General features: G+C 39.5%; 1 protein-coding gene across 3 annotated transcripts in view; it reads right to left on the bottom strand.

Annotated features, from left to right (window-relative positions):
- Positions 1-13467, bottom strand: part of AP2A2 (adaptor related protein complex 2 subunit alpha 2) — a 41320-nt gene that overhangs the window by 15133 nt on the left and 12720 nt on the right. For all 3 annotated transcript variants that reach the window (XM_042884525.1, XM_042884523.1, XM_042884524.1), the window contains exons 2-6: positions 12356-12424; positions 4682-4824; positions 3697-3890; positions 1744-1873; positions 711-812 (exon numbers count right to left, since the gene is read on the bottom strand). In XM_042884525.1, coding sequence (XP_042740459.1) covers positions 711-812; positions 1744-1873; positions 3697-3890; positions 4682-4824; positions 12356-12424 — 638 coding nt within the window. The remainder of the gene's footprint in view (positions 1-710; positions 813-1743; positions 1874-3696; positions 3891-4681; positions 4825-12355; positions 12425-13467) is intronic.

Below are 13467 nucleotides of genomic sequence, written 5' to 3'. Positions count from 1 at the left end.
GCTCAACGCATAGCTGTAAAGTAATATCCTCACGTGCCTTGCAAGCTTCCTAAGAGACTGCAGCAAAACAAAACAGTAACATACAGTTCCCAGCATGAAGATGCTAACCTGGAAACTTTGCATCCATACAGAAATGTCTCTGCTCCTCTCCCTGAATTCCTTGCCCCTGCTTAATCCCCTACATCCCATTTACAGAATATCTAGTACTAATGAATATTAGCCTAGTGGCAGCACACAAGCAGGAAAAAGATAACCCATCCTGTAAGAAGCTTAAATGTAGTTAGAAGCATAGGCTATAATTTTTGAGAGTTCTGTGCAGAAATTTGTAGAATCTTTTCACCAAGTACTCCCTGGTGCTACAGCAACATAAAAAGATGATTTAAAAAACTCACCTACATCCTGGGGATCCCTGAGAATACACGCAGCTGAGAGAGAATGTTTTGCTACATACATCTGCAGTATAGCAAGGATTATACAAAAAAAAAAAAAGTTTGGGAAGTAAAGCTTTCTGTCCAGCTAAGCAAGAAATGTTAAAATGTTGTGTGAACTACCTGTACAAACCAGAATTGAATAATCCTCGGTTTTAATGGTATACTACATAAATCTGACCTAGAAAGATGAATCAATAAGCAACATTAAGATAATCTGACCTAGAAAGCAGAATGAATTAGGCTACCGTCAATCATTATCAGAGTTATCATTGGACTCACTCTGCTTAATCTCGACACTGCCAAAGAGACTGAAGTTTTGAACTCTTCTGGGTTCTTCTGTGCCAAAGTTGTGATCAGACTTGTAGCTGCAGTAACCACACCCTAGAAAGAAAAACAAAACCGCATATTCACCTTAATAACAATTTAGGATGCTGCTTGTTAACACCACCTTTCACTGGCAGTAGTTTTTAATATAAAAGAAAACTGAGTTAATCCCCATGACAAAGACTCATATTAAAAAGCCATTTATTTTACAGACATGCAGACAAATTGCACGCCTTTAAAACTGAGTAGGATTTTCAATGTGATACTATCATGCCTGCAGAGCATTTCATGTTGTTTTTGTATGAGCTTTGCCTCACATTTGGATAGTACATATAAAACACATTCAGAGAGCTGCACTAAAATAAAGCCTGGATGCAAACTATCTTCTTAAACAAGAGCAGCATGAGTAAAAAAAAACCAGGATGCAACAGATGATCCAGAAAAGCATTCTGGCAACTGAATGTGAAGAGTGGCCTTTGTATAATACAAACATTTTATCTTGCTGAAGACTAAGTGTTCCCATTACAATCAAAACAAAGGTCTAAATTGACTTTCTTCCTAAAGTAATCAGACAAAAGAATAGTCTGTTCTCTAAAATAACAGGTTTTTCCTTTTGAACCAGCAGGATAAGAATGACAACATGGATAGCACAGGACAGTGAAGTCCAGGCACTGCTACATCAGGCCTTGCATTTTTAGTGTTTAGTCCTAAGAAAATCAGCATTACATCTACACATCAGACTCAGGATCATAAGGCTCACAATTTACAGTCAGAGCAAACAAAGAACTTATGCATGCCATTCCTTTTACACGCCAAAAATATTTAAGGCAAGTACAGTTTGAATAAAAATTAAAATATACAGCAATTTGTGAAAGAACTTCTTCCGTCTCTTTACCCTTGTCTTAAAACAGCAACCCACCTGGTGGAAAAACTCTAGAGAAATAAATTCATACACAGAGTAGACCAAAGAAGAACTGAGCTGATTTACCAGGTGCTGGTCATTGAGGAGATGTACCACTCTGGACGTCCAGTCTCCCATGGGGACAAGGTCAGGGGAAGTTCTATACAAACGCAGCAGGCATAAGGCAGCACTCTGCTTCACACTATCCATAGTATCTCTGCAAGATAGAACCACAATATTTTAAACCCACAGTAAAGTCACGGCAATACCCACGGGCTAGCAGTACGCTAAACTTTATACAGGCTCAGCAGCCTCTGAGAGAGAGCATATTTTCAACAGAAGTTTGCTAAATAAGTTATTCCTGAGTAACAGTATTTGTTCTGAAATTCATCCAATAAGTTTAACTGGTCAAGTGCTCATCCATTACACACGTCTAGTAGCTCCTATAATGATTCTTCTACTTAAGGAGGCATCTCACAACTTTTCATCAGAGCTGAAGGTCCGTCATCAGAACTCCTCATTGAGTCAAGATCTCACTAAATGTTAAGAATAGAAGCTTCTTCCAAACAGACTCAAACAGTTCAGGTCCATTACACAACACATGTGAACTAAGCTGGATCTCCTGACAGGTACTGCATATCAGAGATGAATCATTACCTGCTCAACACTCAACAGCTTCATTACCAACAGGCAGCATGCAAATTGACTGGCTGTCACCAAACAGGCAACCCACAAGTCTATTCACCTTGGCATCCACATTGCTGGCAGGAGAACTGACTATTTTAGGTGCACTGTACTATTCTAGTTCAGTGAGCTTCCTCTCATGGAATAGAGAATAGTGCATTGGTGGTTTTTTTTGTTTTTAATAATGTTGCATGTGTCACAACAGCTAAAAAATAAGCATGAAGCATAAGCAATGAAAGTTTTAAGAGGCAGTTTATAATGAGAAATCTTGGTTAAATGTTCAGAAATGTCCACAGCCCCAACAGAAGTTCAGTCTCCTCATTATCTAAGAAGTTACCAATTTTCAATGACACCATCCCATACTTCCTTCAAGCTTTGAAAACTTAGGGCATAAAAAGCTCAGTGTTCAAACAAGTCTCAACTGAAAGTGCTCTTCTCTGCTGATGACCAATGAATGCACTTTCTCTAGGCATGCATAAGAAGTAATTTCAAGTCCAAGAAAGGTGGAATTCCACAATAGAATTCTTCCCATATCATGAATGAGACTAGGCCTATAGTAAGCAGCAGGTGCTGGCTGCTTATTCTTCTCTTTCTGGCCCATATAAATTTTAGCTCTGCAGAACATTAATATTGTTCAAATATGGTATTATAAAAACAATCTCAAGAGTTCAAAAGTGTCTCACATGAATTTTGCCACAACTAGACATACTGCATCCTTTTTGTCATCAGCTTAGACTTTGCACATTATTTTAAGTTTCCAAGAGAAATGAAAAAGAAGAAGTGGAGCAATCTCAAGCTTTCTAATAAATTTAGACTACAGTTTAGAAATTTACCAGGTCTGGTGAGAGATTTCTTAGCAATAAGAAATGAAATTCAGAGTGGCTATGACTACTTGTTGGTTACAGGAACAGCTATTCACAAGGCCATCAGATGAGGCAAGAACACTCGCTCTACAGAATATTAGCACACTCCTCATGAAGTCAGGACTATTAAAAAAAGCTCTTATAAGCAAATTTGTAGTTTAAGCCCCTACTTATTTTCATTTATTTCTCTTCTTTTCATCAAAAGAGGCGAGGGAAGTAAAACAGGCATTTCGGTGCTCATTAGCACGCGTTTATAAAGAACAAAAACTTGATCAGTACACAAAGCTATAAAAATCTATTCAAGATGTTGACAGCCTTCATTTCTCATGTAATATCAGTACTTTTCTACAAGCAACTCCACCTTTGGCTTTACCAGAATGTTTGCAGCTACGGGAGACCATTTATACGGCAAGCACAGGGCTGTGCAGCTCAAAGCATGGATTCAGCTGCTCCTGTCGAACCGAGTCAGTGCAGGAAGGCACGTCACACCTACCCAGCTACGAGGATTTTTGGAATTTCTCCAGCAAACGCTTCCGCCATCTCGCGGCTGCCCACGTTGGCAATGCAGTGCAGGGCCAGACCCATGAAGGTGGGGTTGCGGCTGGCCAGATCGTTCTTGATCGCGTTGTTTATGAGGCGGATCAGCTCACTGTTGGAGTTCACCAGGACGGAGATGAAGAGATAGCCCTGATTTCAGAAAAAGGATAAGGAGGATTTATTTTAGCTGGCGTGCTATGTTTTCTGCTAATGCCACAAGCAATACTTCAGGACACACTGTGTCTTCAATATCAAATGTGTGGGCAGAAACATAATTAGACACTAGAGTGAAAGCCAGAAAGATGAAGTGCAGATGAAGTAGTCTGATGTCCCCTTATTTATCAGAAAGCTCAAGGTCTGCAGATCAATCTGTTTCAGCCTGTAACCAAAAGATCACTCTGAGTGAGTGGGATAATATGTGAATGAGAAGCAAAATATTGTTTAGGCACTCGTACTTAACAGGTACTTGATAAATAAGACATTATCTAAGAAGGTTTGAAGAGATTACCAAAATTAAGTTACTTGCCTATTCTGTTTCAAGTATGAATGGTTAACCTCCACACAGCACTCACTTAAAGTGAAACTCGTGCTTGCATTATAGTCTGTTAGCAGGAGCTAACATTTCTCAGAAGTCTCTGTCTCTATCTAAATGCAAGACTCAAGGCAGTGACCAAACAAAAACAGCACTGTTGCACAGAGCACACATTTCAGCTGTTATAATTTGTGGAATATTCTTAAACACTACTTGCTAGTACAAGATACAAGATCTGAGTCACTTACTAGTACAAGATAAAAGATCTTTGGTGCAAAAAGGTATTTTCATTTTAGAATCACTGCTAAATCCCAAACAAGGCTTTCATTTGAGGGAGGGGGAAAGTACTTACAGATTAAATAGCTAAGGCAGAACATTAGACAGAATGCCTTCTCTTTTAAGTACTCACAATTTGTTTTTCTGTGTATCTATTGGAACTGAGCAGGTTTACAGCCTCCATATGACCAAAGTCAATGTCGTGCCCCAGGAGAAAGATGAAAAGCAGCTTGCAGACATATTTTTTCTTACTGTAACCATCCAGAGCCTTGTCACCTGGAAAGTAGGGAAATGAAAAGCAATTAAGCCTATATTGTTTCTATATCAGCTTTTCTTCCTCCCCAGGGAGAGAGTTCCACCCAAGTACCATTTAAGTACTACACTTAATACCACACTTAAATACAGTAACAAGACATAATTGTATCTAGTAATGAAGACTGACATTTGATTTCTCATGTATTACCATATAAAACAGAAAACCTTTGAGCATCAGTTATTAGTCAAGTGATGGCAGTTTTTGCACCATTAACCTTGGCATTCAGTTAACAATAAATGAAAACTTACCAGGCTGCTGAGTTTTATAATCTCAGAAGTATTGTCTCATGTGCAAGTATAAGGTAGATGTAAATCACTGAATATTTTTATAGTTTCAGTTGAAAGGTAAGTAATTAATTTAAATTATTATTTGAGCTTTTATTCACTCAGCAGTGAATAAATGCATAAGATACACTTAACTCTGATCTTTATATCATTTTGTGCTAAAAATATGAAAGTTATCACCAACAGTCCCCAGCACATCAGAAAATTTGAGTAAAATATCCTTTGGACTTCAAAAAGAAATGAAAAGAGAATTACAGAACAGTCACAGAACGCAGGTAGCTTGCACCTCTTCCTACTGGAAGAAAAATGCAGAAACTCAATAAATGGAGCAGTCACTGAATGAAAGCATTTACATGTAAGATTCAAATATTTACTGAAATCTGAAATTCATATAAAGGAAAAACCAACTCTGAAGACTCCAGTATTAATTCCATTTGCTATCACCCATATCTTAAAGTACAGCCATGAAATAATGCTGTCAGCTAGTCTCTGAATTCTCCTGCTGTGCCTCTGGAATGTCTCCTTAGTAAGAGTGTTTATAAGATGAAAGCACTCTCGAGTGCTTCATTTTCAGAAACCAAATACATTCTAAATAGGTTTCATCTTTATTTGATGGTTGGACCAGATGATCTTAGTCATCTTTTCCAACCTGAATGATTCTATCTGGACTGATACTGCAGTACCTCTGAATTCTAGAAGCTTGTCAGCATGGTCTTTTAAAGCATTTTATTCCGTATTCAGTTAGATGAAACAGCACAGAAGCTTACAGCTGATCAGGCAGTCTATTGCTTTTCCAAAAGAAGATACCTTTTAAAAAGTGCTTTTTGCAAAGCTCTCCCTCCCTGTCCTAAATCAGGAAGTCAAGGAGCATACACTAAGCCATACAAGCTGCAGTGCTGAAGTTTAGTCAGGTTAGCAAAATTTTGATAGATGCTGCTGCCTAAAAGGCTACATAAGCTTCTTAGCCTCTGCATTCTGGGCCCAGAATAACTCCTGTCAGATCGATGTGCATTCCTTCATGAAGGGCAAGTTCAGTCAGAATGGCACTGCATAACGAGAAGCTTAAAAAAAGATCTGCTCAAGTTGTTGCCCTTACCAAAAAAGCTCCACTCTTAAAACAAAAATAACAAAAATCACTTGAGATTTATGTAATAAGCAGCTAAACATGTAATTAAAAAACGCCTTAAAAGTCTCACTAGTATAAAGTTCCCCCTTCTTCCTTCTCATCTACTGGTGCAGAGCCAGGTTAGAATTCCTATAGCAAGCATCTCCAGCCCCCATAGATTTCACACTTACCTAACACTGCTATAAACTGGCCTTAGAGTTTGTGATGGAATGAATGCTAACATCAGTCTTTGAAGCCACACAGTGTTACTGAATCAAGAAAAACCACGCTGGAACATTGAAACAGACAACAAGACAAGGTTCTGCATACAGGCAGCAACTACGACTGTTTTGGGGGCTGCTTTCTGTTTTGACTCTCTAGTCTTCAAGCTGGTATTTTTTTCCTTAAGAGAAACTCCTAGCTTTCATGTATTTAGTTGTTTTCCAAAAGAGAAAACAAATGCATGCACATGATTAGAGCTGCAATACAGACAGCGATATCTTTTACATTGCCTAGACACCATTTGATCTTACAGAATTTGGGTTGTTTGCTTTTTTAACAGCAGTGTATCTCCTATGAACAAGCAGCAGCCTTACCATGAAACTATTTTTGTGCTAATCAGGGAAAAGCTGCAGACCAGCAACAAGCCAAAGGTTTCCAGGCAAATGATTAAAAGAACAGTTGACGTTGCATCCAATTGTCAGATATTATTACAGTTCAAAGGAGGGGATACTAAATACCCTGAACTCATATTAGTCTGTGCTCCTCTAGTGGCTGAGATCTACATAACTGAGGACTTGCTACAGGATTTAAAAGCATCAGTATCACGATGCTTCTCTCAGAGATCCAGATACAACAGAAGGTGTCAGAATGCAGCTTCACATCTACTTCACCATATGTGAGAGAAACCTGAGTCTGCAAGACTGCCCAGCTGCAAGAGCAGGAGTGCACAGGAGTCACAGGTACAAACCTCATTCTTCTCATCTTCCCACATGACCGCTGTTGACTTTGTGAGATCAAAAAGGGAGCACAAAGCAGAGGAGATAAAAGCACATACACTCAGACTTGCATTGGTTTTCACAACAAAATATTTAGCAGATTAGCAGTGACCTTGCAGCATCTTAGGGTATGTGAAGCATCTTCGATGGAAACTATGCCATGCAATCCAGCCTCACAACACTACCACCCTACTACCAGGGCAAAAGCAGCTTCTTTCTAAGGAGGAACACCACTGTAACAATTCCTGAAACACTTCTCCTTAAGAAAAAAAAATACTTATTGTCTGTTTTCAACAGTTTCTGACACACAGCACAGGCAGATTAAAGATTCTGATTAACAGGAAACCTTCATATTAAGCCAAGCACTCACCACCAGATCACCCCTCTAAAGCTTTTAGTCCCCAGCAATAATAGCATGTTATTTCCACTCCTTTTTTTTTTTTACCCCCTCACCTTGTTTTAAATACCTTTTGATTAGCTGTGCATTTAAAATAACAAGTACTGCAAAGGTCTCATTACAGTTATCTAAATTTAACATGTTTTGAAGAAAAACTTGGCTTCAGATCCTTACTGAAATGTTAACTATCCGATTCTCCCCCAGACAAGTAGCATTTACTGAGTTCAAAGACCATTTTAAACACTACTAACAAATCTCTGCTTAAGTACGTGCTAAAATAGCACAGCCCCTCCCAGATCCAAGCAAACATCCTAAAAACAAAAGCAGAAGGAAGTTTTGCATGTTCTGTTATCTTTATTGCAATACACAATCGTTTCTTTCAACTCAGCCCATTTTTAAACCCTTCCATGTACATTTATTTGTAAGTACTACAAATCAAGTCAGCAGAAACAGGAAGGATCCAGAACACGTCAGCAGGTTTTGAGCACAGTGGGGTATTTCAAAGACTACTTGCTTTTTCTGAACAGTTGAGTTTGCAAGATTTCTTTCAGGCAGCCATCTGAAATGGCAGAAAGAAGGCACAAATGCCTAACAAGACCTTTTGGCTCTGAAGCAGCTCCCTCCTGTCCATGATTTGCACCGTGAGTCCAAACACAGCATTTGCTTTTCAATTTTATACCCTGCTATGCAGCTACAGAGCCTGCCACCAGCATGAGAGGTTGCAAAGCTGTTCAGCCGTGTAGGATATTCACTAGGGGACAGAGCAGGGAAGCTCTGTCAAATCCCACAAGCAGTCGACTGCTATCTCCAAGTCCATAAACAGGTTATCTTCCAGAACTTCAATAGTGGCTTATATAAAACATAGTGGATAACATCCTTAAGTGCTCCCCTGCTTTTAATGTGCTTTCTCTCTACATTACTTCAGCTATGTAACTTTACACAGTAACCTGTTTCTGCATACAATGTGCTCATAGCCTAAAGGCCAAAACCCAAAGCTTTTTATGAATGTACCTAAACTTCAATGTTAAGACAGGATTTGTCTTTCTGTGAGTGTGATACAGTCTAAGCCCTCTGAATAGAAGGCTGAACATTTGTGACTGACAACCCATACAAATCCATGAGAGAGTAGTATTTAGCTAGTGCACTACCACTAGAGCACCCTTACAGTTCAGTTGATATTTCAACTCTGGTTTTACTTCCAACAACTCACTTTGTCAGTGCAGACACTTACTACATAATCAGATTGTCTTAAATCTAACAGCTACTCTTCTAACACAAAACTCATTAAGTAACCACAAAAAAAAACAAACCTAAGCTTCAATATCAGATCTGAATCAGACAGAAAACACAACTCCTTCATATACAGAAACACTGTATACATATTTGGACAGTTTTGCCATTACACAAATTTTTGAGAGATCAAAATTAAGCAACAAATCAATAAACTGGGTATTTTTTGCTCAAGAAAGCAGATCTCCTTCACAAACAAACTAATACTCTAAAAGTCAGGCTTCTAGTTTGGCTCAAGCCTGGGAACGAGTTCAGCTTATAATATGAATACGAAACAAACAGAATATTTTTTCTGTGCTTCACACAACTCCTACAACTTCTGCTTTATTACACTGGTGTAGTTTCTTGATACTGCACGTGTCTTATCTCAGTTAACGCAGGAGCATTTGAAGCAACTGTCAAGGACACACTGACCTTAACAACTCAGCTTTCTCATGCTGAAACAAGAGACAGAGCCACTTTAAGTACAGAGACTCTGGATTCCTTCTGAACAAGCAGCACAGAAGCCAGATCCAAGCCCAGCACCAAGACATACGTTGCATCGACTCAGGAAAAGCTGTGCACATACATACATATACAACCTTATCCAAGTCCATTAAGCACGAGGGTATTTTAAATAGCAGCTTAGCCCAAACGTGGGCAACAGACTCAATAGCTACGCCTTTGACAGACAAGGAGTATTAATACTTATATTCTCACAATATCTTGCTAGCTACATGAGATGAGGGGCTAGGCACTGCAGTAGAACATGTGGGCCATAGAAGTCTAGAGGAAGGGACTGACAGCGGCCTCTTATGCTGGGCTCAAGCAAGGGCATGCTTGTGACAACTACCAGCTTGCTTCTTACAGCCAGGCCTTTCCCTAGTCACAGGGACACAGCCAGCCTAACAGCTGCATCTTCAGCCATGTAATTATCACAGGGCCCCCATGTACACCATAATTGAGAGGGGTGTCCCACCTTAAGGGACTCCATTACACACTTGTCTTATTTAACAAATATTAAAAAAAAAAGAAGTCAGTGTTATATAAAAAGGAATTGGGTTAAACTGATCTTGGTTGAATTAAGACAAAAGTATATTATGAAGTTCGGTGTGTTTTTATGTGGATATCTGCAAAGGAAAACTATGTTGCAAAGCCCACATAGAACTTCTGCAGCAGAAAGATACACAGCTATCACCTCCTCAGGCCCTCAAAGCTGCAAGCAGTCACACTCTGACAAGCTGTCCAGACTCAGACCCACCCAAATTTTGACATTCTCGTCTTGTTTTCCTACAGAGAATGTCAAGTTACTGTCTTCCATTTGAAGGACATCTGAAGTCCACAAAGTAATGTATACATGTAGATCATTTAACGGGAAGGCTAAGTCATATTTCATTCAAGTTACCACCCTTGAATACATACTGCTAAGATGGCTGGGTGATGGGGCAGAACACTCCCTTAGCAAGTTTACAGAGGGTACAGAGCCAGAAGGAGTGGCACCAAAAGGGTTGTGCTGCCATCCAGAGGGAGCTTGAAAAGTTGGAGAATTGGGCTGACAGGAACTTCATCTTTCTTTTCCCAGAATTCATTAACCAGATGACTTCTGTTCTACATAACACAAAGCAGGCACCACAGAATCACAGAATCTCCTGAATTAAAAGGGACACACGAGGATCACTGAATCCAGCTCCTGGCTCCACACAGGACCATCCAAAATCCAAACCCTGGGTCTAAAGAGTGTTGCCCAAATGCTCCTTGAACTCTGGCAGCTTTGGGCTATGCTCACTGACCCAGGCAGCCTGTTCCATGCCCAACCACCCTCTCAGTAAAGAACCTTTCCCTAACACCCAACCTGACCCTGCCCTGATGCAGCTCCACACCATTCCCTCAGGCCAACTCATCCAATTCAGCAATCTTCATCATAGGATCACTGAGGTACTTTAGTGACTTTTCTAGGGAAGACAGAAAAAAAAGGAAGTTTACATTTAGTCATCTCCCCTGCCATTAAAAAATTTTTCACTTCCTTCACACAGCAAAGCTCCCATCTGACACTGACGGTGGTCTGATTTTTGGCATAAATACGAGGTTTTGCACAGTCTGTTCCAGAGCTTAGCTTTCCATTATCCAATCCAAGAATAAAACTTGTGTCCACTCTCCAGTGATTCCAGCAGACATTGTGTTCATTCACTCTAAGCAGCAAGCACATTTAGTTTTGTTACTTTCAACTGCATGATCAACAAGGCTGACCTTATTACCCACTAAAAGTAAGTATAATTGTAGCATTTTAACCAAGAGGTTTAATCTCCAAACAAGATTCATATTAGACACAGTTAGCATGTCTTGCAGGTAAAGTGACCAACTTAGCTAAAAACAGTTCAAGAAGTTAGTGCACGTGTTTAATAAGTCAGTCACATACATTTATTGCTTTTTTATCTTCCTACTAATTTGCCATCACCCTTAAGAGATGCACCACTTAAAAGAACATCAATGGATCCTTATGTAGTTCATGCAATAACTATTTGAAATAGACATGCTAAACTAGGTCAGGATAGACTAGGAAGGTAAAAAGGTTTAATCCAAAGCCAGCAAGTTCTGAAGCCATACTCTGGGCAGCCTGGTCTGGTGGTTGGTGACCCTGCACATAGCAGTGGGGTTGAAACTCTGGTCCTTTTCAACCCAGGCCATTCTATGATTCCACACACGACCTCACAGCAGCAATGCCTTATCTAGGTAGGTACACACAGCCCCATATCTCTTCAAACAGAATGTTTACCACAGCCATTTCTGCTGAAATTTCATTCAGAAGAATTTCAACTATCCCTCAGTATCTTTAAGATTTGAATCCACATACAAACTTAACCATTTGCATACAGTCACAGCACTGGTTAAAAAGCAAACTGCCACCTCTCAGGATGGAATAAGGATAGAATTAATCATTGCATACAACTTGGTTTCATATGAATAACCTTTGACACTGTTATTTACGGGAGTGGTCAATATGGCCTCATCAACTACACATTTTTATCTTAATTTTTCTAGAAGGGAGTTTAATACATGACTTTCCTAAGCAGATGGGGGTGGGAGGGATGCTTAAATATGTTCTGCTTCACTGAAAAAAATTACACCCACCCATGTTTTTTTTCAAACTAACTCCCAGCCTTTTGCAAGAAAACAGGCTGAGCAGTCACATGGCTGGGTGGCAAAGCATTAGAAAGCCTGTGAACACTAGCTCATTTTCTTCTGTTATGGTTGAGTCACACGACAGTCAGGAAGTTCTGTACTTAAGAGAACACTTTCAGCAGTTATTTTAACAGCCCACTCCAGAATTTTGCTTATGTCTGCAGTTGAAACACAAAAAAATCCAAATGTACAAAAGAAAAACACAAAAATGTAATGAGAAAAGTGAATAGTACAGTTCAGAACAGTCAGTTCACTTACCTTTAAATTTTGACCGAATGTTTGCCAGTTCCTTATTTATTCTCTTTATCTCTGCTTCTTTGCTTTTGCCTGAAATCAAAAGAACAGACATCAGGATACAGTGTTTCAAACAGCTGTGTTGACCTCAAGTTTCTTCCCACCCCATCACTTTGCATGAACATACAAACATCAGGAGGAATTCTTATTTCCCTTCCCAAAGCAGCATTAGGACTGGATGAAGGCAAGCGCCATAGAGAGAACTTAAGCACTGCTTTATACGAGAATCCAAGAAGGTAACGACACAACCATGTTTCAAAACATTTTACTTGCAGCCTTTAGACAGCATGAAAGTCTCACATAGTTAATCTGAGATGCCTTTGTTATTGACTTCCATAAATACCTCAGTTCCTGCATTTTTAGAATAAAATGAGGAGGGAAAAAAAAAAAGAGAAACTTGATTACTAGGTTGACAGTGCTCTTGAGAAAGAATCTTCCTGAGCACAGTCATCTGAACAAACAAATTATGGTACTCCTCAGCTCTGGGAAGAGTCAATTCACTGTTTCTCTATTGAACAGTCACTCAAACAGCTTCAAAAAGAAAATCTTCATGACCTTAAAGGACATTAAAAAAGGAAAGTAGAGAAAGCAGTACGAGTACTCCAAAGACTGATAGACCTCAGGCAGGAGGGATAAGCTTAGGTTTACCAGACTTCTGATATGCACCATGGATGTCACCTGACAAAACAGTATTTGCAACTCACGTTTCTCACATGACTAACACCTTAACATTCTCAACAGTTTATGTTTTGTATCAACCCCTGACTCTACGGATATGTGTTAGGTTTTCAGGAGCTAACCCAATTTAGATACACCAAGAAATAAGCTGCAGTTTCAATTTTAGCAGTGCAATCTTATTCAAGTACTACTTGCACTGTCCAAAACAAAGGTGTTTATTGCTTGTCAGCATTTTTGGTTTTGGAGATTAAGATTCTACAACAGTCTGAGTCAGTTATCTCCTGTGTCAGTGACTGTGGCAGAATGAATTATCCAGCTCAGGCACTGGATTCTATTGGCTGAAGTTTGGTAGAAGGAAATGAGTCCCATTCTAGGAATGCAGAACTGCCCATCTAGTT

The sequence above is a fragment of the Lagopus leucura genome, unplaced genomic scaffold (assembly GCF_019238085.1).
Source record: "Lagopus leucura isolate 7727_CA_CO unplaced genomic scaffold, USGS_WTPT01 Super-Scaffold_100044, whole genome shotgun sequence".
NCBI lineage: Eukaryota > Metazoa > Chordata > Aves > Galliformes > Phasianidae > Lagopus > Lagopus leucura.
The sequence above is the reverse complement of the archived record's forward strand: the minus strand, read 5'-3'. Positions and strand labels throughout refer to the sequence as shown.